Raw genomic sequence first — 25,822 nt, 5'->3', positions numbered from 1 at the left:
TAAATCAAATCCAAGCTACTAAGATAGTGCAGACCTTCCCATCCTTATAGAGAAATCATCCAAGGGTAACCAGACCTCATATATGAGGTCAGCAAGCAAAAATTACAACATTAGATCGTGCCAGCAAACCTTAGCAATGCTTTTTCAGACATTCAACATGTGGTAAATTGTGGCCTTCCACATGGGGCTCACATGTTGCTAGAGTACTAGCCTTACTAGCATCTTGGGCTGGTATAGCCCACGATGAGGGATGCTGCGCATCATGTGAAGGTACGTATCCTTATCCACTTAAGGCACCCGGCACCCAGAGTTCTATTTTACCAAGTCAATATGAATAGCGTGAAAGCACAAAATACTTGTTCCTTAACATATTCTAGCAATTCAATAAATCAAAAATTGCAGCTTTATCCAGTATGCAAATAAACTTTGTCCCAATGATCAATGTGGCTTTTTCTTACAACGTTGCCTGCTCCACCACCTGGTGGAGCAGATTCTTTTCTCTACAGCTCTATATAATGGAGGCCATGTAAGGGGACTGAAATAAAATGTTAATTCAGACTTATTTAATTCAGAATCATTTTAATTTGTTTTTCAGTCTGAATTAGATATGAATGGGGTTCATTGCCCCCCCCCCTTTCACATTACACAAATTACATCTGTACTGATTTCTGCTCAGGGCATTAGCATTTTCATCAGCAATGACATATCTGGCAGTGAAACTAAAATTCAAGGTGTATTGGTTTAAAAAAAAAATCCACATCCTCCATGAGCATAAACGGTGAATGTTGAAGAACATTGCAGTTCTATGTAATAGCCCATCAGCATCTCTTTACTCTCCGAAACTTCCCAAGTATTTCTATCCTGGCAGTGTTTTCATATATCATCTGTAATTTGTTTCTGTTTTCTAGCCATGATGCCTCTGATGAGCTCTCGTCCTGATCCATGCAGCGAAGTAAACTGTGGGAAAGGATATGTTTGCAAAGTTACTCACAATCAGGCACAGTGTTTTCCAGAACCTCAGTCCTGCAATACTTTCCAATGCCAAGAAGGGATGCTCTGTGCAATAGCTGATGGCTTGCCCAGATGTGTTCCTTACCCATCATCTTGTCATCATGTCCAATGCAAAGAAGGGACAATTTGTAATCTGGCAGATGGCTTCCCTAAATGTGTTCCAGTGCCACAATCATGTGCCTCCATTCAGTGCAAAGAAGGTACCATCTGTGCAGTTGTTAACAGTTGGCCTCAATGTGTTCCAGTGCCTGTATCCTGCCAAAACATTCGATGCAACCCAGGAATGGTGTGTGCACTCATGAATGGCTGGCCCCAGTGTGTGCCCAACGAACCTTCCTGCCACAACATCCATTGCAAAGCTGGAACTGAATGTCAGATTGTTCATGGCCAGGCTCAGTGCATCCCAGCATCTGCATCATGCAGTGACATCCTATGTGAAAAAGGAGCCATGTGTGAGATGGTCAATGGCCGAGCAAAGTGTGTCCCATTGCCACCATCCTGCCTCCATATTGAATGCAAGCAAGGAACTATGTGTGATATGGTTGATGGTTGGCCAGAATGCATTCCAAGGCCAGCTTGCAAAGATTTAAATTGTGAAGCTGGTACTGAATGCAAAACTGTGAATCACCTGCCCAGATGCTTTCCTGTCTCACTGTCCTGTGACCAAATTCACTGCAAGCCTGGGTCTGTATGTGAACTAGCAGATGGTAAGCCCTTATGTGTGCCTATCCCACCCTCTTGCAACAAGATCCACTGTGAAGAAGGAACAATCTGCGAGATCCTTGATGGTGTACCAAAATGTGTGCCTGCCATCATCTCCTGTAACAATGTACAGTGCCCAGTGGGATCCATCTGTGAAATGATCAACAAGTGGCCCACGTGCAAGCCTCTCCCACACACCTGTGGGAGTATTGAGTGCAACAAAGGAACAGTCTGTGACATCGTCAATGGCTGGCCAACATGCATTCCAGGTGCACCAACAACTTGTGCATCCATTGTTTGCAAAGAGGAAGCTGTGTGTGAAATGGTACATGGCATACCAACCTGTATACCCACCCTGCTGTCTTGTGACAGATATAAGTGCAGAGAGGGAACTATTTGTGAAGCTGTCCATGGGTGGCCCATGTGCATACCTTTGCCATCTTTGTGTCAGAAAATAGAGTGCGCTCCAGACACTGTTTGTAAGATAACTGATGGCTGGCCTAAATGTGTTCCAACCCCACCCACTTGTGACAGGCTTCAGTGTAAAGTGGGAACCATCTGTGAAAAAGTAAATGGCCAGCCTGTGTGTGTTCCACTCCCTCGCTCTTGTGAGCACATCTATTGCAAACAAGGGACAGTTTGTGAAATTGTGGGAGAATGGGCAAAATGTGTACCGATTCCCCCATCCTGTGACAAAATCCACTGCAGACAGGAGACCACCTGTAAAATAATTAATCACTGGCCTCAGTGTGTCCCCCTCCCACCAACCTGTGACAAACTACACTGTGGAGATAGCACTGTTTGTGAAATTATTGATGACTGGCCCATGTGTGTGCCTGTTCCACCTTCCTGTGATAAAATCCAGTGCAAAGAGGGAACGATCTGTGAAATGGTTGATGACTGGCCCAAATGTAGTCAAATCTTGAACTCCTGTGAAAAAGTCCACTGCCATGCAGGGACCACATGTGAAATATATGATGGGCTTCCAAAATGTATTCCCACGTCCCCTTCCTGTGACAATTTCCGTTGTCAAGAAGGGTTTATCTGTCAGATCAATAATGGATGGCCAAAGTGTGTTCCTGGTCTCTCTGCTTGTCAAAAACTCAACTGCAGTGCTGGAACAATATGTGAGACATTTCATGGGCAGCCCAAATGTGTCCCCATCACAACTTCCTGTGCTAATGTCATCTGCAAGGAAGGAACTGTTTGTGAAGCCAGTCACGGTTGGCCCAGATGTGTTCCCATGTCACTCCCTTGTGAGAACTTCAAATGCAGTGAAGGGACTGTGTGTGAGATATATGAAGGGCGACCAAAATGTCTCCCCATCTCACCTTCTTGTAACAATTTTCAATGCAACCATGGAGCAGTTTGTGAAATCAGCCATGGTTGGCCCAGATGTGTTCCTATCTCTCTTTCTTGTGAAAATGTCAGGTGCGGTGAAGGAACTGTGTGTGAGATTTATGAAGGGCAGCCAAAATGCCTTCTTAGATCCCCCTCTTGTGACAAATTCCATTGTAAGAGTGGAACAGTGTGTCAAATAAATAATGGTTGGCCACAGTGCGTGCCCATCACACCTTCCTGTGGCCAGTTTCACTGTCCTGCTAGGACTATCTGTGACATGGCAAGTGGATGGCCCCAATGCACTCCCATGCCAACGTCCTGTGAAAATACCCATTGTCAAAATGGGACTATTTGTCAAATTATAAATGATTGGCCCAAATGCGTGCTCCCTACCCATTCATGCCAGACAATTCAATGCTGGGAGGGAACTGTTTGTAGCATTGTGAATGGTTTACCTACATGTGTCCCTGCTGTATCTCCCCAAGCGATGTGTTGGGCCTCTGGTCAGCCCCACTATCACACTTTTGATGGACGCAGCTTTGATTTCCAAGGTACTTGTGCTTATACGGTGGTTAAGATCTGCAGCACCAGCTCCAAGCTGCCATTCTTTCACATCTTCACCAAGAGTCAGAAGAGTTCACCATTCTCTTTCATCAGTCACGTCACCCTCACCATCTACAACTCCAGCATCACCATGATCAAGCATGAATATGGCCTTGTCAGAGTAAGAACCATCTTTGTACAGTTTCATTAACATTGAGAACATGCTGATGGCTTATGTCAACTGTATCTAACCTGGCCCTTTGCAGATGAGATGAGATGAGATGAGGCCACAACTCAGTCAACATGGCCAAAAGGTTGGCAGTCCCAACATATTTGGAAAGTGCCAGTTTAGGAAAATTTTTACTACATATAATAATACTTGGATCCAAAATGTTGCAGTGTAGAAAGCTTTTTCCCAGTCTTTTTAGCCAGGCTGTCTATTTCTCCCTTCTAACAGTTCGCCACCATTCCATGGGAACTGACACCCCAGGGTAATTAACTGTTTCAGTATTTTTTGTGCCAATATCAAGGTGTCATCTCTAAACCTGCTGATTTCTCTTTCTTGTGCATAGACAGTGCTGTTTTAGCTCAAGAAACAAACTTGAGCACTGGAACTAGGCAGCATTACTGTTTAGACGCAAATGCAGGGGAAAATTCCCTGCTACCCCATTGATGAATGGAGACCCCATGATCTGCTTGAGCCAAGTTTAATGAACTGCACAGGGGACAGACCACAAGGTTGTGCCCACCTTGATATTGGCACAAAAAATACTGAAACAGTTAATTAAGGAGGGTACCAACAACCTTTATATAGTCGTATAATATGTGCTGACCAGTAACGATGTCAAATGCCAATCATCTTTTTTGATAACATGGGTTAGATTTTCTGCTTATAGTGAGAATGCACAGTTAATAAAGCACAGATCAGCTTTTGTGGTTAGTTACTTCCTGGTTCCAATTTAAAAATACAAGTGCTGATTAAGATAACTTGTGAGCCAGCATCTGCAAATGCCTAACCAAGCTATTAGGGATGCTTATTGAGTTCAAGGCCCTTGGCAGTTTAAAAATCTTGGTCCAGGTACTGTATTTGTTTTACTCCTTCACAAACCACACCCATTTCATAGTAAAACATGTCATTCTTGTCATGGACCATGCTGTTTTTGGATTGTCATGGCAGTAAGACTATAATATAAGCTCCTCATTTCTAATCCCTTTTTGATATAGCAACAAACTGATTCTCCTTCTCCTTGTTCTACTTATAGTTCTCCTTTACTCATTGTCCTCCTTTAATTCTTTTGCCCAAAGTTCCATGGTGGTGTGTTCCTAGTCTCTTTCCATTTATTAAATTGGGAAATCAGAAACAGTTGGCCACTGTTTGTCAAAAATGCCATTAATTTCCAAGTTGGCTTTTCCTAATCTCTGAATCGTTGCCCCCAACGTGCACTTCGGTGTCCCAAATAAAAATTCTGCTTTATGAGAGGCAGAAGAAAGCAGGTAAAACACATTTCTTTTGGTGAGCCAGTGTTGAAAGCTGATAGTCTAATACAGAGTTTCTCAACCTTGGCAGCTTGAAGAATTCTGGGAGTTGAAGTCCACACATCTTCAAGTTGCCAAGGTTGAGAAACACTGGTCTAATAGTTATAGAAGCTTACGAATCTGTCTTATACCAGAACAGACTATAGCAGAGTTTATACATCACACTAAGCCATTATAAAGGGTATAGCTTAGAACCAAGCCATTATGGACTGGAAACCATGATTTATGGCTTTCTGTTTTTGTGTCTAGGCAACTAGGGCTTCTTACATTGCCTTCCTGTCCTATGTGTAAGCTTCCTTGATGTATTTATTTGGCCACCGTGTGACACAGAACGAATGCTGAATTCTATGGCTCTTTGGCTCCTCTTATGGTCTTAAATTATAGCTAAAACAAATGTGGTCACATGCTGGCTCAGTAGGGTAGGCTCTGACTAGTTGTGGCCCTCTAGGATCTCATCTATAGATTAGTAACTTGAGCTCCTTTTTATCCTGGAGATATTAGATATTGGGATTGGGAAAATGTTCTGCATCCATAGCACAACAGACTTTTTACTACTGAAGTCAAATTAGCTGTTTTCATACATTGGAAGGTGTATGATCACAAATAAGTCTACCCTACTGATAAAAAATTGAGTGAGCATATTATTGAAGATGTTCTCCTGGGATACCTGTAGGCATGTAGTTGCTCTCTGTGGGAGCAGAAAGTTGGACTGGAAGGACCTATGGTTTAACCCCCCAAATGTCCATCTGCTCTTACATTCTAGAATTCCTATTAAGGCTGCATTAGCTTTTTTTTTTTAATGCTTCTGAAAGTGAAATTGCAATTCACTAGATACTCTGGTGTTTTACTGAAATCCAATTCATCTGTAAAATATGTAATCTTAACAACAAACAATGATCACTGGCTTCTGTCTCTTCTAGATCAACCAGGTACGTTCTCGTCTGCCTATACGTTTACATGATGGGATGGTCTCCTTATACCATCGGGGGAACCAACTGGTTATTGAAACACAGTTTGGTCTGAAGGTTTACTATGACTGGAACTATTATCTAGTGGTGAAGGTCACTCCTGCTTTTCGGAGTCAAATCTGTGGCCTTTGTGGCAACTACAACGGAGATCCCAATGATGACTTTGCTACACCTTCGGGAGGCTTGGCCATCAGTGCTGTGGAATTGGGCAAAAGCTGGAAAGTGGAAGATGGAGATATTGCTTGCAGACATGGCTGCCATGACACATGCCTGCAGTGTTCTGCAGAGTTAGCAGCCAGATACAATGCAGAAACTTTATGTGGCATGATCACTAAACACAGAGGTGGTCCTTTCCATCGCTGCCATTCCTTGATTGATCCCAACCCATATTTGGATGACTGTGTAATTGATTTATGTTCCTTTGAGGGTTACAAGCAGATCTTGTGTCGAGCCCTGAAGACTTACGCCGATGCTTGTCAAAGAGAAGGGATGGCAATATCTGCCTGGAGGAAACGTGCTGGCTGCCGTGAGTAGAGCAGGGAATTTATGGAGATAGGGCTCCAACTAGTTTTATAGTGACAGGCATTTGTAGGAGGGTACTGTCATTCCAGAAAGGAATGTGTGTCATAAATCAGTGTTGCATATATGTATAGCCAGACAGATGTTGCAGGTAAATGGAATAGAGATTGACTACAACATTACATTTTTTAAAAAATCCATTCTCTGAAGAGATGAGTTGATGGGCTGCTGAAAAATAATCAGAAAATAAGAACACTGATTATGTTAAGATGGATGGAGAAGAATGGCAATGAAAATATAGCCAGAGAACCAGCCAATCTATACAAGTTGGAATGGATGACTTGGGATCTAGACTTGGAATGTCAGCAAGACACCATTTCTTTGGTTGTTTAGTAGACGTTCATTAAACAGGTAGGGGCATGGTACCCCAAAATTACCTAATACTGGGTAATAACCACTGTATTCTGCACAGCTGTAATTTCTGAATGGACAAGAATAGCCCATGTAGAGTAGAGCACTCACACAAGGTGAGTGACTGAGACATGGAACTTATGGTTTTAGAAAGGATGCATTTGGGGTATCAGATAAATCTATGTGAAGGCTTTCCTGGTGATAGCTGCCACTTGCTCTTAGAACAGGAGCTATGAGTTCAGGAGGACCCCAAATTGCACACCAGGTCTGTTTGAGGAAGCTCCACACCATTCAAAACCAAATATAGAGAATCTCCAGCAGTGGAGGAACCATGCACTTACTCAGTGTGGTCAGGCTTGAGTTTAAAGCCTTTTCTTCCCCATCCAGAACCTAACAGCCTCCAGACACTGGTACAAGACCTCAGCAGCATCTTTGTCAACCAGGGGCCTAAATATATAGCTGAGTATCATCAGCATACCAATAATACCTGATCCCAGGTTGATGGATGACCTTAACTTAGATCTAAAACAGAAGGGGTGAGCATCGGTTCCTGAAGCACTCCACAAACCAGGAGCTTCAGGATGGATCTCTCCCCACCTATCAACACTAACTGTAAAGTAAGACAGATTAGAACCAGCCATACACAAAGGACTAGAATCACTGCAACAACTTGCCTCCCACTCCCAGACTCCATAGCCAGCCCAGAAAGATATCATGACTGATAGTACGAAAAGCCACTGAGAGATCAAGGATCACACCATCTCCATCCCAGCTCAGCCAAAGGTGACCAACAAGTGTGATCAATGCTGTCTCTGTACTGTGCCCCAGCCTGAAACCAAATTGAAATGGATCCAGGTAATCTGCTTCTTCCAGGGCCCCTGAAGCTGCAGTCTGACCACTTACTCAACAACCTTACTCAAAAAGGGAAGGCTGGAGATTGGAGAAAAATTGTCCAGAAGCATTGGGTCCAGCAATGGCTTCTTGAGAAGGGGTATATCACAACCTCCTTTCTCAAGGATGATTCCATCACCACACGGACCCAACTGCACATCACTTCCCAGGAGGCCTTAACCAACCAGGAGGAACATGGATCTAATTAACAGGTGGTTTGATTAACAGTCTTAGGTTTGTGCCTTAAACTGGGCACAAAAGTGATCTTAGACATGGATTAGCAGTTCAATCTTTTGGAGCAGTAGTTTCTGTATTCTGCCGCAACCATCTTAGGAGCATTTTCCTTTTCCTTTTTGTTCTTGCTATGCTTAAGGCAATGTATAAATGTCTATTTAAATACTTATTTTAAAATACACCAATATAATACTTCTCTGTGTTTCCTGACCTTTTATTATACAGCAAATATGAGATCTTCTACAAGAACAGCAATAGCTAACCAAGTTTGTTCTTCCTTCTACAGCCTTGATTTGTCCTGATCACAGCCAGCACATGGCCTGTGGCACAGCATGTCCTGCCACTTGCAGCAACCCTGATGCTCCAAAGAAATGCCATCTGCCCTGCATGGAGACCTGTCAGTGCAAGCCTGGCTATGTGCTTGATGGTGGTAAATGCATTCCCAAAGACCAATGTGGCTGTATCTATCACGGTCAGATCTATGCTCCCAATGAGCAGTTCTGGGGTGATCACCAGTGTCATCAGCAGTGTGTATGCATTCCACAAGACAGGAAGGTGGTCTGTCACAGTTCCACTTGCAGGGAAGGAGAGGGGTGCTATGTGGTTGATGGCATAAGAAAATGTTACCCAATTTTCTATGGGACCTGCACTGCCCTGGGCCAATTGCATTATATCACCTTTGATGGATTGCACTATGACTTCTATGGAACTTGTGTTTATCGTTTGGCTGAACTCTGCTACAAGTTAGGAAACCTCACTCAGTTCCAAGTCCTGGTTCAGCACCAAAGACAGGGATTCAAGAACCCAGCTGCCACCAAAGTTCTTGAGGTCCATGTTTATGGGATGGCAGTGCTTGTCAGCCATAGCAAAGTCTTGGTGAGTACAGCATAACATCATTCATTCATTCATTCATCTATTATTTGACAAATTTATATGGCTACCCAACTCACACACAGTGACTCCAGGCAGCCATATATTTCTACTTGTGTGATTCTTTGAGTTGTTCCATCACCCTTTATTTCTGAAGGGTTTATTATCCCACCAGAAGAGAATAGGATGACTGGGAAATTGTTAATTATTGATCAGAAGTTATAAACCTCCTCCATTTGCATAATACTTTTTCAGGCAAAGGCAGATAACCTGTTGTTCTCCAGATGTTACTTAACTACCATTTCCAACATTCCTCATTTTGGGCTGTATTTCCCAGGGATGTTGTGAGTTATAGCTTATCAACAGCTGGAGTGCCATAGGTTTCCTGTTCTAAGGAAATTCTGTGGTGCACATTTGCAGCAGTGTAGATAACAAATGTCTGCACCACTGCTCAAATTAAAAAGGAAATTGAGTGAGCCCCTGCCTCCAATTAGGGAACTCTTTCCCAAGGAACGAACAGCTGGCCCTCATGCAATCTTGTTTTAAACAATAATTGAAGACATGCTTGTTCACTCAGGCATATTTAAGATAATTGGCTCCTGCAGGAAGGTTGTGATTTGTTTCAATGAGGCACTCTATGCTGTAAAAGCAACTTGAGAGTTGAGTGGCCTTATCAGGGTGAAGAGGCAACATGATTTAACTCAACGAGGTGCTTCTCTTCACCTTGCACCCTCCTCTTAGCCTTCCCTAGCACTCACAAAAACCAGCAGAGATGTTTATAAAGGTTCTCTGCGTGCCCAGAAACCTTTTACTATGCAACTGTGTTGCTGCTGGTGGGGCAGGGAAGGTAAAAAGGCAGGCAGCTCTTAGAAATAGCAGAACCACGTTGTCTTATGGCTTCAAGGGTTCCTTTTGCACCAACCATCAAAACAGAACCTCCTTTTGAAGATCTGCATGGCCCTATAGAATAATTTTTACTCCAAGACTCTTTCCTTTTTAAAAGTAATATTTGTTGTATTTATTTTATTAACTGTAGGGGTTGTTGTTTTTTAACTGTGGTCTTTCTTTCCCCATGTGGCTCCTTCAGAATAATCAGCAGGACCCTTGAGGCCCTGCTTTTCCCACCTCTATTCCAGGAACAACAGTAACAACCCTGCAGTACACAATCAGCAGTGACTTAAAAAAGGTAGTACAGTAATAACTGAGTCCACTTGCTATCATATTTGTTCATAGAGCCATAAATAAGCTTTTTATCAGAACTGCAAGGGTCTAGATGAAATTTTAGCAATCCACATTTAGAATCAAGGTGCAAGAGATGAGACCATTGCAGTTGCCCAGAGATTAATTACAATAAGTGGAGAATAGACATAGCTCAAGGCTGAACTGTTGCAGTTTTAAAGTTTTCTGAGCTTGCTTCTCTTCCTGCAGACGTTTCATTGCCAGGCTAGGTAACATCATTGGTGCATGGGGGGTGGGGGTGATGTCTGCTGGCTGTTTGTATATGGTAACTTGTCCTCCTGGCCTTTCTTCCTTCATTGTTGTTTGAATGTTTTCTTCTTCTTCCTTGATCCTGTTTATCTGGTGTTTGCCTGAGTGCTGGTTAATGGATCAAGGAATTCACCCTGGCAGATACAAGATACACAGCTTCAAAGTAAAACTGACCCCAAAGTTATTCCAGCCAGAAACCTGCTTTCTGATTTGTTAATACTCAAGCCTTCTGCAGTCCCACCCAGCTACAGATGACGCTAAGAAGCTTTGAATTTGATTACGCAGAGCTTCAGGTTTCCCTTGCCCATGGTTATTCTTTCATCTTCTCCAGCCCTTTCCACCTGCATTTTCAGTGCTGGGTGGTCTTGCCTCCTGATCAGAGTATTCAGGAATAAGAGCAAGTACTGGGGCCTGGTTCTGGTGCATCTGCAAAGCCAGGTCTGTCAGCTTGGTCTTCTTCTAAGGAAGATAACATGTGTGGCTGAGCCCTGATAATCTCTGTATTTCCAGGTGGGAAATTGGGTTGCTAGAACTGTTGTGTTGCTAATGTCACTTCTATTTTATAATAAGTCATAGGACAAAGAAATGAACATTATCTTTAAAATGGCTCCCAGTGTTGATAAACTCTCTTTTTGGTCTTCAAACAAGGTGGGTGCCCCCAATTTCTTGGATATGTCAATGTAGTTATACAGGGATAGACAGCTTTTTGATGGTTGAAAGCCACATTTAACATTTTTAAGGGGACAGAGGGCCTAATAGTGGAGTGATGATGAAAATATAGGAGGGATGCAGTGACCACTTTTCCCCACATTTTTTCAGATAACAGGGACTATTTTATTTTTAAAAAACTTTGTTCAGACTATTTTAGAGTATACATTATAGTTCTTACTTAACATCCATTCATTTAGTGACAGTTTGGACTTACAATGGTGCTAAAACCTGATTTGTGACCAGTCCTTGCACTTACAACCATTGCAATGTCCCCACAGTCACATGATCATGAGTCAGGTGCTCGGCAACGAGTTCGCATTTATGACCTTTGCAGCATCCCACGGTCACATGATTGCCATTTTCAACCTTCCCAGCCGGCTTCCAGCAGGCAAAATCAATGGGAAACCACATGATTCACTTAATGGCTGCCACAAAAATGGTTGTAATATTGGGTCAGATTCACCTAATGACTACATTGCTTAGCGACCAAAATTCCAGTCTCAATTGTGGTTGTAAAGTGAGGACTGTGGGGAGGGTTAGTTTCTTGTCTCAAAATGGCAGAAAACCATGCCACCAATTTCCCGCAACCATGGTTGGAAAGGGCTATGGGAATACCAGAAAAAATGAGGTAGCAGGTAAAAGAGGAACCAGCCCTTTCAGGTGTATGTTGAAAGACATTTCTGAAAGGCCCAATGCAGTTTCAAGGTGGGTATCTTGATGCTCTTCCAAGTTCAAAATCTGGATGCTCCTTCCACCTGGATCCACCCTGAAAGACTTGTTCAGTGTTCATTGTGAAATGTTCTTCTCCCTCTCTTCCCCTGCTTTTCAGGTGAATGGCTTACTGACCAACTTGCCCTACAGCATGGACTATAACAAAATTTCCCTCTACCGCCTGGGATGGGATATCGTTATCATGACAGATTTTGGTTTAATGGTCACCTTTGACATGAAGAATAATATTCGTATCACAGTGCCAGGAAGCTACAGGGAAAGAACATGTGGCCTATGTGGCAATTTCAATGGGAGAGTAGACGATGACATGCTACAACAAACTGGAGTACTGACAACTAATCCAGGGGAGCTTGGCAGAAGCTGGAAGATCCGGGATATCCCAGGATGCCTCGAGAAAGAGAGAGAATCCTGTGTGGACATGGTGCATTTGGAGCACACACAGAGAATGAGTAGGGAGTGTGGCCTCCTCCTAGTTGCAAATGGCCCTTTCAAGATGTGCCACAGCAAGGTGCCACCTCAGCCGTACTTTAATGACTGTGTCTTTGACTATTGTTCGAATAAGGGTGACAAGAATGTCATCTGTCACGTTATTTCCTCCTATGCTGCAGCTTGCCAAGCATTAGGGATCAAGATTTCAGGGTGGAGGTCCATCAACTTTTGCAGTAAGTAAGGATGGGCAATCATATATTGCTTTCTATAATGTTCACAGGTTTGTGTCTGTGTGTGCAAATTTATATCCACCCATTTCCATAACTCTGACAAGGAATGTTTTATGCAAACAAAACATATCTTTATACAGATTTGGCAAATGTATACCTTTTGGACAAAAGTACTCTCCTCTATATGCAAAGATTGGCATTTTTTTTAATACTTTTCCTGAACGTCCACAATTTTATGTACTGGAGAACTGCATCACATGAGGCAAGGAAAGGATATATGCTTCAGTCTTATGAAAACAGATCAGAAATATGATAATTAGGTCAGTTCCTACTGAAATTTGTGGCAAACAAATTAGATTCAAAGCCATAGCAGAATATTTATGGATGAGACGCTTGTAGAAATTTCCTACCCAGAATGATGAGCAAAGCAACAAGCAAGCCATTTTTTTCCTGACTGAAAAAGATATGGATTATTCATTTTAATGAGAAAGTGGCCAGGAAGGTACATTTCTTGCTCATCCAGGCTAGAAGCTGGGTCAGCTGAAAAAGGCTGTGCTTAATCATTAAGAAATGACTCTGGGGGGAGATGGGCGGTGGCAAAATTTAATAAATAAAGAATGTTAAACCAGATTGGGGTGGGGAACATATAGCCAATCAGATGTTCCTAACTAAAGTTCCCAACAACTGTAGCTTTCATGCCTAATGACAAAGGATTTGGGGAGTAGTAATTCAGTAATATCTGGATGGGCAAAGATTCCATCCCTGGACTGACTTTTGTTCTAATAAGCAGGGCTCTCTTTACATCTTTGTTCCTAGCTTCAGACTCAGTATTATCTAGATGGCCTTCCTGATTACCCAGCTAAAACAGTCTGGCTTAACATGGTACCATCAGGCGTGCTTGATTTTAACTTGCATAATTCACATATTTAAAGGGCTTCAATACATCTGGAGGGTACCTGGAAAGCAGTGCTGTCATGAGTGCCGTTGAGCTAAAGTCATTAGCGCAATGGCACTCATGACAATGACAAGGAAATAGGTGAAGGGGGACAAGTTAAGTAGCCATCAACCCACAACGACTAACGGCTAACAGACAATAGATAAACGGATCACGGAGCCACCCAAGCCATCAGCGGCAATGCAACGGGGATCGCCCAGCTGAAAGCAATCAGCAGAAGATTGAAAAACCTGAGGATGGGCGATCTTGGAAACCCTCAACCAATGGCAGGGCAACACATGGGACAAAGGGGGGTGACGTGACTGAGAGCGAGGGGGCGCTGACCGGCGCGGGGTATTTAAACCCCGCACCGGCGCGCTCCTGTCACTCTCAGCTTTTTTCTACCAACGTTGTACCTAACCTGAAATAAACCAGAACCTGCTTTGCAAACCAGCGTCTGAATGTTATTCAGAAGTAGGCAGCGCATGACATAAAGCTGAGAGTCATAAACTCAGCCTCGCCGAGCCCCACCGGACGACAACGAGCCGAGGGAGGAGTAGACGGCGAGAAGACCAGCAAGACGAGGCCGGAACGGCGCGGGCAAGGAGGGCGAGCCGCGCGGCAAGAGACAGAGGAGGACCGACCGAGGCCAGAGGCACCGCGGACTCCCGGAGCCATGGACGCCCACCCCACCCGACCCGAGCCTCAGCTCCAACCCCAAGGGGAGATGGCGACGGAGGCAACCCGACCGCGGGAGGGAGCAGCACGACTTCCGAAACCAGCGGAGGACCCCGCGCCCCACATCGCACCCCAGCAACGGGCGTGGAGCGACAGCCCCACGGTGCTCAACACGGAGGAGGACGACGGAGACACCCATCAGACGGAGGAGGAAGCGGACCCGCGGCGGAGGGACGAGGAACCCCACCGGCAACCCACCCCCGAGGACGCGCCAACGGAACCGGCCCCAGCGGCGGCGCGGGCTGTGGACGAGGAGGCACGAGCTGAACTCGCGGCCATGCGGGCTCAGCTGACGGAACTCCGGACCATGCTCCAGGCGCTTATGCCCCCCACGCCACCCAACGACGTCCCCGCACAAGCCCACACCCCGAGCGAAGCACCGAACCCACACGGGCCAGCGGAGAGCCAGCAGACGGCACAGGCGGCCGACACCACACCCCAGGAAGCGAGAGGCGGGGCCGCACAAAACGCCCGGGCCCCAAAGGACTTCCCCATCTTCTTCGATGGGACCCCCTCAAAACTCTCGTTTTTCGTCACCAACGCTAGGGAGTTCATGGGGAGGCACGGACACTCCTATGACTCCGAGGCCGACAAGATCGCCGCCGTGGCGATCAAACTCCAAGACAGGGCGGCGGACTGGTACGTCCAACTGTACGAGTCCAGCTCCCCCGCCCTCGCCACCTTCCCTGCTTTCATCAACGAGATGAAAAACTACTTTGAAGACCCCCTAGCTAAAGTACGGGCGAAAAGCGCACTCCAGAGACTTAAACAGGGCACACGCACGGTCCCTGACTACGCCCTGGAGTTCAAAGCCCTCGCGGGAAAGGTCTGCGACTGGTCTGAGACCACCCTGCTGGAAATCTTCAAAAGGGGGCTCAACCGCGACGTTCTCCAATGGGCCCTCTACCGCGACGACCCAGAAACGTTACACGGGTGGATCCACCTCGCGGGGAGAGCCGAACACGCGCACCGCACCTTCCTTATGACAACCACGGAAGACACAAACTATGTCGGGGAAAAGGTACCCGCACCACACGGGGGGATGGCCGGCCCCATATACCCAAAAAAGAGGTTCAACCGGGAGCCCTGCGGGAGGTGTGGCAAATTAGGGCACAAGACGGCGGATTGCTTCGCCAACCGACCGCCGACCAGCGCGCCCAAGCCCGCCCCGAAAATTAGCCCCAAACCACCCAACCCGGGGCCGCCCCCTCACCGCCGAATGACCGTGGCCACAGCGACACCGGAAGAGGGCTGGGACGCGTACTGGGGGGAAGAGGACAATACCGACCCCGACCAGCCGGCGGGAAATGCTCCCCGCCTGCCCTGAGACGCGTGGCGAGGCAGGCGGCGGGACAGCAACGCGAACCACCTCAAAGAAACGACAAAAGCTCCGTAATATTGGCAGCAATTCAACTCTCTGCCGGCAACGGAGCCACCACGGCCGCGGCACTAGTGGACTCGGGGTGCTCAAAAAACCTTATCCACCCCGACCTAGTCGCCAAACTCGAACTCCGCTGCTTCCCCCTCCCCACGCCGCTGGCATTCCACCAGCTGGACGGCTCCACAGCGGGGGGGAAACCAGCCACGCTACAAACCGAGCCGGTCACCCTGCAAATGGGCACTCACACCGAGCGCACATCGTTCGTAGTCACGCCCATCGGACGGCCCATTGCAGTCCTAGGGATGCCATGGCTCGCGAAAAACAACCCGCGGATCAACTGGGCGACCCGCACCTTCACATTCGGCGACGGCGAGTATCGAGCACCAGTACCAGCTGGCAAAAGCAACCCCACGGTAGGACGAGCGGAGGCGACCACACAAGACACCGCCGCTACCACTGCAGACCTACCGGAGCAATACGCCGACTTCTCCGAGGTCTTCGGAGAAGCAGAGGCAGACCAACTACCCCCCCACCGCAAGACGGATTGCCGAATCGACCTACTGCCCGACGTCCCCCTACCTAGACCAAAGATCTATTCGATGACCCCGAAGGAGATGGCAACCCTCCGGGAGTTCATCGATAAAAACCTAGACAGGGGATTTATAGAGCCAGCATGCTCACCGGTCGGAGCCCCCGTCTTATTCCGCGAGAAGAAAGACGGGACCCTACGGCTCTGTACCGACTACCGGGGCCTAAACGCGGCTTCCCTGTCCAACAAATACCCCTTACCCCTGGTGAAGGACATGCTCGCCCACCTGTCCACGGGCAAAGTCTTTTCCAAATTGGACCTGCGCGAGGCGTACTATCGCATCCGAATCAGGGAGGGGGACGAATGGAAGACGGCGTTCAACTGCCCCCTAGGCGCTTTCCAGTACAAGGTACTGCCCTTCGGACTTGCGGGGGCCCCTGGGGTGTTCATGCAGCTCATCAATGAGGTACTGCATGAACATCTGTTTAAAGGGGTCCTGGTCTACATCGACGACGTCCTCATTTACACAAAAACATACGAGGAACACGTAACCTTAGTCAGGCAAGTCCTCGACAAGCTCAGAAGGGCGCAGCTCTATGCAAAGCCCACAAAGTGCGAGTTTCACAAAGAGCGCCTAGACTATTTGGGGTATCGAATCTCCGGGGACGGCATCGAAATGGACCCCGCAAAAGTCGAAGCGGTACTAAACTGGGAGCGGCCCCGCAACAGACGGCAACTACAGAGCTTCCTGGGATTCGCGAATTTCTACAGGTCCTTCGCCCGGGGGTTCGCTGAGATAGCCCTCCCCTTAACGGACCTCCTCAAAACCAAAGGGGTGGGGGACACCAGACGCGCCAAGAACCCAGGCACAGTGCTGAATTGGACTCCCGCGTGCCAGACCGCATTCGACAAGCTGAAAGCGCTGTTCACGACGGAGCCAATCCTCGCGCACCCGGACCCAGAACGGCCGTTCGTGGTCCAAGCCGACGCCTCAGACTTCTCCCTGGGAGCCATCCTGCTACAAAAAGACTCCACGGGGCTCCTGAAGCCATGCGCCTACCTGTCAAGGAAGTTCTCCGAGACAGAGAGGCGATGGCACGTCTGGGAGAAAGAAGCCTTCGCGGTGAAATCGGCACTAGAAACATGGCGTCACCTACTCGAGGGAGCCACCCAACCATTCGAGGTCTGGACGGACCACCGGAACCTCGAGGCCCTACGAACGCCTAGACGCCTTAGTCCAAAACAGGTCCGATGGGCACAATTCTTCAGCCGCTTTGATTTCCAGCTGAAGTTCATGCCGGGCAAGAAGAACTTCCTGGCCGACGCCCTCTCCCGGCTGCCCCAAGACGAAGAGCCCGCCCCAGACACCATTGGGACGGTCCTATCCGCCTCGCAACTGGGGATGGCCGTGACCACCCGAAGCGGCGCACGGAGGCAGCTCGACGCTACGGCGCAGCCGACGGCGGGACAACCGGCGACGGAACGAAGGCAACCGCAACTACCAGGGGGAATGCGCACGGACCTCGCCGCCGCCCTCAAAACCGACCCCTGGTTCCTGGCAAACCCCGGCAAGGTAACAATGGCGCAAGACCTAGCATGGGGGGAAGGCAGAATCTACGTCCCGGACTCGCAACGCCAGGCGATCTTGCATAGGTCACACGACGCCAAGCAAGCGGGACACTTTGGGTTCCTCAAGACCCTACACCTAACACGGCGGCAATTCTGGTGGCCCGCGCTCAGGCGAGACGTAAAAACCTACGTGGCGTCCTGCCCAACGTGCGCTAGGGCCAAACGGGCACCAGGCAAACCCGCGGGGCTACTGCAACGGGTGGCAGAACCCTCCCGCCCATGGGAGGAAATCTCTATGGATTTTATAGTGGACCTCCCACCCAGCCAGAAGAAAACGGCCATTTGGGTGGTGAAGGACTACTTCTCAAAGCAGGCCCACTTCATCCCCTGCACGTCAGTCCCATCCTCACAACAACTAGCCAAACTCTTCCTCATCCACGTGTACAGGCTACACGGATGTCCCGCACGTGTGGTGACCGACAGGGGCACACAGTTCACCTCCAAATTCTGGCGGGCCTTCTTGAAGCTGACGGGGACCCAACAGGCCCTGTCTACGGCTTGGCATCCGCAGACGGACGGAGCCACTGAGGTTCTTAATGCCACCTTAGAGCAATTTATACGATCCTATACGAACTACCACCAGGACGACTGGGCTGAACTGCTCCCGTTCGCCGAAGTCGCATACAACAACGCCGTCCACACGAGCACGGGAAAAACCCCGTTCGAAGTAGTCTCGGGGCGCGACTTCGTCCCCATACCGGAGCTACCTCAACCCCCGGAACCCCAGGTGGACGCCAGCGACTGGGGACGGAAGATCGCGGAAGCATGGCCAGTAATCACGGCGGCGCTGAAGGAGGCACAGGCTGCTTACAAAGAGCAGGCCGACAAGCACCGGCGCCAACAACCGACGTTCCAGGCGGGGGATATGGCCTATCTCTCCACCAAGTTCCTAAAGTCAACCCAACCCTCGAAAAAACTGGGGCCTAAGTACATCGGGCCGTTCCGAGTCACGCAAATAGTGAACCCGGTAGCAATACGCCTGGACCTGCCACACAACCTCCGGAGACTCCACCCGGTGTTCCATACCAGCCTCCTAAAACCGGCGACCACCTCCCGATGGCACCCAAGCACGCCACAGCCCGCACCGCTAATGATCGACGGGCAACACCACTTCGAGATCAGGGACATCCTCGACTCCCGTAAGCAACGAGGAACTCTACACTATCTGGTCAGGTGGAAACACTTCCCCCACCCGGAATGGGTGGCGGCGCACAACGTTAACGCGCCTGACCTGACCAGAGCATTTCACCGGGCATACCCCGACAAACCGCAATCAAGGTCAGCAAAACCAACCCCCCCCCCGCAGGCCTCCCCCCGCCTCCCGTGCCCCAAGGGAAAGGGCCCCCCCCAAGCCCGCGACTTGGGTGGACCTTCCCCCCCCGGGACTCACTCCCCCCGCCCCGGGCCCACGGGGTGGTGACAAACGATCGCCAGCACCCTCCCCCCGCCCCCCGGCCGCGGGGGAGTGGCAAGCAAGTCAACAGGGCAACCTGGGGGCAACGCCCAGGAGACACAACAAAAGCGACGCACTCTAAATAAGAAAAGAAGGGCCCTACCTGGAGCTGAGCAGCACCCGACCAGCCACGCCTCTCGCCTCGCCGAACTGAGCCAAACAAACAGGGTGTGGTTGGAGCATGCGCACGCCAGGTCAGAACCCGAGCATGCGCACCATGGACACACCCTGGGAAGGCACGTGGTAGAGGGAGGAGCAAAGGGAGGGGCGACAACTACTCCGGCGGGAACTTTGAAAAAAAAAAAAAAAAAAAAAAAAAAAAAAAAATGTGGCGTTTTGACAGCTCCATGGGGAAAACCCAGAAACCCGGGGGAGAACACTATTCGGAAAGGGGGCAGTATGTCATGAGTGCCGTTGAGCTAAAGTCATTAGCGCAATGGCACTCATGACAATGACAAGGAAATAGGTGAAGGGGGACAAGTTAAGTAGCCATCAACCCACAACGACTAACGGCTAACAGACAATAGATAAACGGATCACGGAGCCACCCAAGCCATCAGCGGCAATGCAACGGGGATCGCCCAGCTGAAAGCAATCAGCAGAAGATTGAAAAACCTGAGGATGGGCGATCTTGGAAACCCTCAACCAATGGCAGGGCAACACATGGGACAAAGGGGGGTGACGTGACTGAGAGCGAGGGGGCGCTGACCGGCGCGGGGTATTTAAACCCCGCACCGGCGCGCTCCTGTCACTCTCAGCTTTTTTCTACCAACGTTGTACCTAACCTGAAATAAACCAGAACCTGCTTTGCAAACCAGCGTCTGAATGTTATTCAGAAGTAGGCAGCGCATGACAAGTGCATTGAAACAATGTCTAAGAAGCCAGAAACTAATATATCTTCTTTCTTTGATGATAGAATGAGTAAATATTTATGGTGTAGAGATTAAGAAAACTGAGCATAAAGCATCAGTAAACAATCTGGGACTCTTTCAATGATCTCAGCTGCAAATCCCTAATCCTCCATCATTGGCCATGTCATTTGCAACTTATTTCAGCAGTGGAGCCAAATCTTTGGAGGGCAATAGTTTCCAATCATGATTCAGAGGAAGATTTAACAAAATGTGATATTACTGCCTTCTGCCAAAATAGCAATGTCTTCTTATGTTCCCCAGAACCTGACTGCCCCACAAATAGTCATTATAAAGTCTGTGCCAGCAACTGCCCTGTGACATGTCACAGCCTCTTTAACCCAGTTCTCTGCACTGTTAACTGTCATGAGGGATGTGAATGCAACCAAGGTTTTGTTTTGAGTGGTGACCAGTGTGTTCCCATCTCGCAATGTGGCTGTGTCCACCAAGGTCTCTACTACAAGACGGGTGAGTCTTTCTATGTCAATGGATTCTGCAAGGAGCAATGCATTTGCCATGTTGGTGGTATCATGGACTGTCACCATTCCTCCTGCGGACACCATGAGGCGTGCCGCGTGGTGGATGGCATCCAGAAGTGCCACTCACTTGCTCCCAAGAAGAGTGGGACTTGTCATGTAGCTGGAGACCCACATTATATCACCTTTGATGGCTCCACGTTTGACCTTCAGAGCAACTGCACTTATACACTGGCAAGAAGCTGTACACATCACGATTCCGTTCCATCCTTCTCAGTCAACGTACAAAATGAAAGGCGGTCCAGGGGTAAAATCTCTGTAACAAAAGTTGTATCTATCACAGCCTACCAAAACACCATTTCCATCTTGCGGGAAAAGAGAGGCATTATCCTGGTAAGAAGGTCTAAATTGAAAAATTATGAGTGGGGTGGGGTGGAAATGTTGCTTTTTGTTAGGAGCTTCAGTGGCAGATAAGTTAAAGAAGCAAATGGTTGTATCAGCCACATGGCAATAAAAATACTGAAGGTGTACACGTTGAGGTGGTCAAATGAACATAGTACAATGCGGGCGGTGAATGATGCTGGATATATGAGACAGCAAAAGCCTAGACAAAAATGTCATTATGTGATTTTTTTTAAACAAATCAGAGGTAACTTTCTTTTTAAACTGTCCTCTTGCTTCACTCTCCTTCCTTTTCCACCACCACAGGTGAATAGTGCAATGACCTACTTACCTTTCCGCCTTGAAAGCGATGGTATGTGGGTCTACTATCATGGAGACAACATCGTGCTTCAGACAGACTTTGGCTTGTTTGTCTCTTTTGATCAACTTTACCACCTGATCGTCCAGGTGCCTGAGGCTTATCAGGGCCAGATGTGTGGTTTATGTGGTAATTACAATGGGGATGCCCTTGATGACATCTCTCTGCCCACTGGCCGGCCAGCCATGAGTGTGCAAACCTTTGCAGCTGCTTGGAAAGTAGATGTTCCCCCTGCTGCCTGCGCAGAAGATTGTGCTGCAGTAGTGTGTGGTGCGTGTCAAGAGAGCCGGAAGGCCAGCTACATGCACAGCACCCAGTGTGGCATTTTGCAGTCTCCCTATGGACCTTTCAGTGCTTGCTATTCTACCATCAACCCTACGGACTTCTACAACAATTGTGTGCATGACCTCTGCAAGGCAAGAGGGAACCCAGTGATTCTCTGCCGAGCTCTCCATGGCTATGTTGCCGCTTGTCAAGCAGCTGGTGTTCAGATCAAACCCTGGAGGACAGCAAACTTCTGTCGTAAGTGCTCCTATGAAGACTTTCCAGGAAGAGTGGGAACATCTCCTAAGGCAGAGTAGACAGAATGGGCGGTGCAGTGTGTAAAGTGGGCAGAGCCACACTAGGTACATGGATTGTTTGATTGATTGTTTCTGGGTTGGAAGAAGATCCCTTGGGGTTTTTTTTGAAAAGTTTTAAGAATATTTTATTCTTAAATATTCTTATTTAAGAATATTTTAACACATTTGAAAAAAAAAAGTCCTATCTCAAAATGGGAATCATAAAAGCAGTTGTTGTTTCCTTTAGGGTTCACTTGGAACTAAGCAAGCAAACACAGCAGGAAACTATTTCATCCATTTGGGGCAATCCCGCAATGAAAGGAGGCTACAGAAAAGGGACTTGTGGGCAATATGTGGTCACGGAGCTACCAGTGGCATCCAGTGGTATCAGCAGCCAACTGGTAATGCCAAAATGAGACATGCATGGTGATATGCCCAGGATGTACTAGCATCCTGATAGCTGACACAAGTGTGTAAGTTGTAGTATTTGCCTGATGGTATCATCCAGGGGTGTCTGCAGTGGTCAAAAAAGTCAAGATGGTATGACTATCCACATGAATGAACTAAAACTGATGATTTCATTAGGGTTAAGGCTGAGCAAGAAATATGCACTTACCTTTAATAATTAAATGTTGATCTCTCATTTACAATGACAGAACCTGGCAATTTTAGAAAATAAAACTTCTCCACTGGAAATAAGCAATAAGATAACCAAATCTTAAACCGTGTTTGATGGGAAGATGAACTTGCTCGGTTTTACATAAGTCTTGAACTCCGGGGTTGTTTCTGAGACGGCCCCCCTCATTTCTTGTTTTATACTGATGTGGAGTTGAGATGTGTCCTTTACAGCAGCAACTGTAGGAAATGGTTGTTTTAATTGATTACTGTAAACCGCCCAGAGTCTGGCTGGGAGAATTCTGGGAGTTGAAGTCCACACATCTTAAAGTTCCTGAGGTTGAGAAACACTGGCCTAGGTACTCTTTTCTAGCGATCTAATCTTCTTTGTTTCTTGCAGCTATGAAATGCCCGGCCAACAGCCACTATGAACTCTGCACCCGGGCTTGTCCCAGTAGTTGCAAAGAGGCAAAGAGCATTACTAAGTGCCCCAACTACTGTACTGAAGGCTGCCGGTGCAGAAAGGGCTATTTTATGGCTGCGTACCACTGTGTCCCCATCAGTCAATGTCGCTGCTTCCACAAAGGCATGTGGTTTAAGGCAAGTGATAGTAGCACACTGAAATTCTTTATGCAAAAAGTTTTGTTTTATTTATTTATGAAGTTTTGGGATCTAGCTTTTCTTCAGAGAGCAAAGATAGTATACATAGCACTGCCTCTTCCTCCAGTTTTTTCTCACAACCACCCATGGAGTAGGCTGAGCTAAAAGGAAATGACTGATGGACTCAATAAAAGAACAGAGCAGAAGACATCTAGTAGTCACTTCTGGATTTTGGCCTTCTGCCTTTTCCATTTCAACGATGCATGTTGAATGCTTCTGCAGTATTTGATGGTTTAGGAAGCAGGATAGCATCTGCATAATAGCAAACTGTTGATTCTCCAAAGTATAAGAACTATAGCTGTATGAAAAGGATCTTATGGAAGAACTGGTGTTGCCATCAAACATAAGCATGTTGGCATCCTCACTGCTGCATCCCAAAAGAGTAAAATAGTAAAGGAGGAGGAGGAGGAACAGCAAGAAGAATGGAGGTGAACATAAAAATGGGAATAGTGATGATCCCAGAGAGACAGTGGAAAAAGAGGGATGATCCAGATTAATAGAAATTATGGGATCCATCTATTCAATTGCAGCAGAAGTGGAAGATTGATGATTATATATCTGACAGGAAGGTTTCACAAATATGCCAGAATAATTGTGATTACCATATGATGAATTTAAGGTATAAATTCATCCTACCATGGATGCTGACCACTTTTTAGCCCTGCTGTTACCCCTAAACTTGCTGCATTTTTATTGCAGGGTGGAACTCCAGTGATCACAGCCAATTGCATGGAGAAATGCATTTGTCAACGTCAAGGTCAACTGACATGCACTCCATTCCCATGTGCAGCTGGAGAAACATGTGTACTGAAAAATAGCAAATGGGACTGTGTCCGGAAGGAGGGCCACTGCACCATTGCCCATGAACACATCTTCACCTCTTTCGATGGAGTATCTGGAAAGCTTCCAAATGATGGGGCCTTTGAAATCACAGCACTTGTCAATGCTAAGTCAGAATCTTGGTTCCGGGTGGTGGTGCAGGTGAAGAAATGTCCCCAGTGCGCTACACCTAGTGTGGTCTCTGTCACTGTCTATTTCCACAAGCTGATTGTGCTGGTGAATAAGGATACTTCAGTCTTGGTAAGAAGCAACTACTGGCAGATGATAGGTCTCATGTTTTATTCACTTCCTCTACTTGGAGTGCTTTATCTCTTTCTTCCTTCTTTTCCTTCTACATACAAAATGCACATGATTTCTAATCAGCTAATTGCCTTCCCTTCTCCCTTTCCTTTTCACCTAGTTGTCTCTGTCTGACCTAGACTGCCACAACTAATGAATATTTCAGTGGGGTGTAAATTGTGGTAATGAAAGGCACCAATAGCAGCTGAGATCCAGCTCCAATGAAGTTGTAGTCTATGTGACTCTTCCAAGATTAGGCCGGAAACCAGAGGCCAAATGTCTGTGAGTTAGCGTTGCAATTTAGGATGGAAGAATTAGGTGCTAATTGAGAAACCAGGGGGAGGAAGCTGGTGAGATTTAGGAACAATCTGGACAAATGTGAAGCAGAATCAGGAAGAGAGAGAAGTAGATAGACAGGTATAAAAATCCAAGGACAGAGACACAAACTTCAGAAAAAAAGCCAAAGGGGCATAGACTATAACTGACTCTAGACATTCCAGTTGGGGGCACAACTGTACTCTACCACCAAATGGATCCATTTGACCTATGGGATCTCATGCAAGGTCCTTACTAATCCCCTTCCCCTGAAGGCTCTGTAGCATGAGTTGTACATGAGGGGGATCCATCAACAGGTGACAGTACAGCCACAGATACAGTACTAAGCTTGGTTAGGTTAAACTGTAGTGTGTTATGGCCTAGTCTTTTGAGTGAAACCAAATCATTTGGTTAATTTACAATTTCATATATAGGCAAACTGAGAAAATGGATTAATTCAGTAACCAGATTTTTCTGTATGAGAACAAAACTGGAGGAGAGATGAAAAGGTTTTGATAACACCTTTTGATAACATTGCATAATGCAGAGTGGCAGGAAATGGAAAGTAGAAATACAATTCTTGGCAGTGAGGGATTGAGTTTTAAAAGAGAAATGTGAAATGTGAGCCAAAGAAGAGACTGGGAACTACCATGTGTTCGTGGCAATGGAGCTGTAAATTCAGCCAAGATTCCATTCTCTGGCTCTGGTGATTACGCATCTTCTAGAAGAAAGTTGCCCACTTTCTAGTATTGTTCACCTCTGCTTTTCTCACTTACCTTCCAAAAATCAGTACACAATGTCTCTGTGTGACTTGTGGGTTTGCATTTTCTAGGTGAATGGGCATCCTGTGCATCTCCCAGCTCAACCTTCCAAGGAAGTGTCAGTAACCTTGGTCCAAGACGTGGTGGTAGTGACACATGAATCAGGTGTACGGGTTCTCTATAGTACTGGTGGTGACGTAACAGTGGCAATCAGTGCAACACTGGCCAACAAAGTGTTCGGATCCTGTGGGAACTTCAATGGCAATGGTGCAGATGACCTGAGGCTTCCACATGGTAGGATGGCCCCCACCATTACTGAGGTCCTCAACCATTGGAGAGTCAGAACAGGAGTACAGCATGGTATGTAA

At 47.2% G+C, this 25,822-nt stretch overlaps 1 protein-coding gene across 1 annotated transcript; it reads left to right on the top strand.

Moving 5' to 3' along the window:
- The first annotated feature begins 913 nt into the window (after positions 1–913).
- On the top strand, positions 914–25,822 carry LOC134503497 (IgGFc-binding protein-like). The gene is made up of 9 exons (XM_063312298.1): positions 914–3,778; positions 6,054–6,627; positions 8,443–9,032; positions 12,055–12,619; positions 20,453–21,057; positions 21,373–21,946; positions 23,000–23,199; positions 23,959–24,339; positions 25,526–25,822. Exons 1-9 carry the CDS (start codon positions 914–916, stop codon positions 25,820–25,822), a joined length of 6,651 nt encoding a protein of 2,216 aa, XP_063168368.1.

Source organism: Candoia aspera, chromosome 10 (genome assembly GCF_035149785.1).
Source record: "Candoia aspera isolate rCanAsp1 chromosome 10, rCanAsp1.hap2, whole genome shotgun sequence".
Classification (NCBI taxonomy): domain Eukaryota; kingdom Metazoa; phylum Chordata; class Lepidosauria; order Squamata; family Boidae; genus Candoia; species Candoia aspera.
Note: the sequence above shows the minus strand (reverse complement) of the source record. Positions and strands in the feature narration are given on the sequence as shown.

Bases quoted from the DNA above. Each gene is read 5' to 3' on its own strand.
- LOC134503497 (XM_063312298.1), top strand. From the start codon at position 914: ATGCCTCTGATGAGCTCTCGTCCTGATCCATGCAGCGAAGTAAACTGT. The intron at 21,058-21,372 runs GTAAGAAGGTCT...CCACCACCACAG, and splicing joins AAAAGAGAGGCATTATCCTG to GTGAATAGTGCAATGACCTA. The intron at 23,200-23,958 runs GCAAGTGATAGT...TTTTTATTGCAG, and splicing joins ACAAAGGCATGTGGTTTAAG to GGTGGAACTCCAGTGATCAC.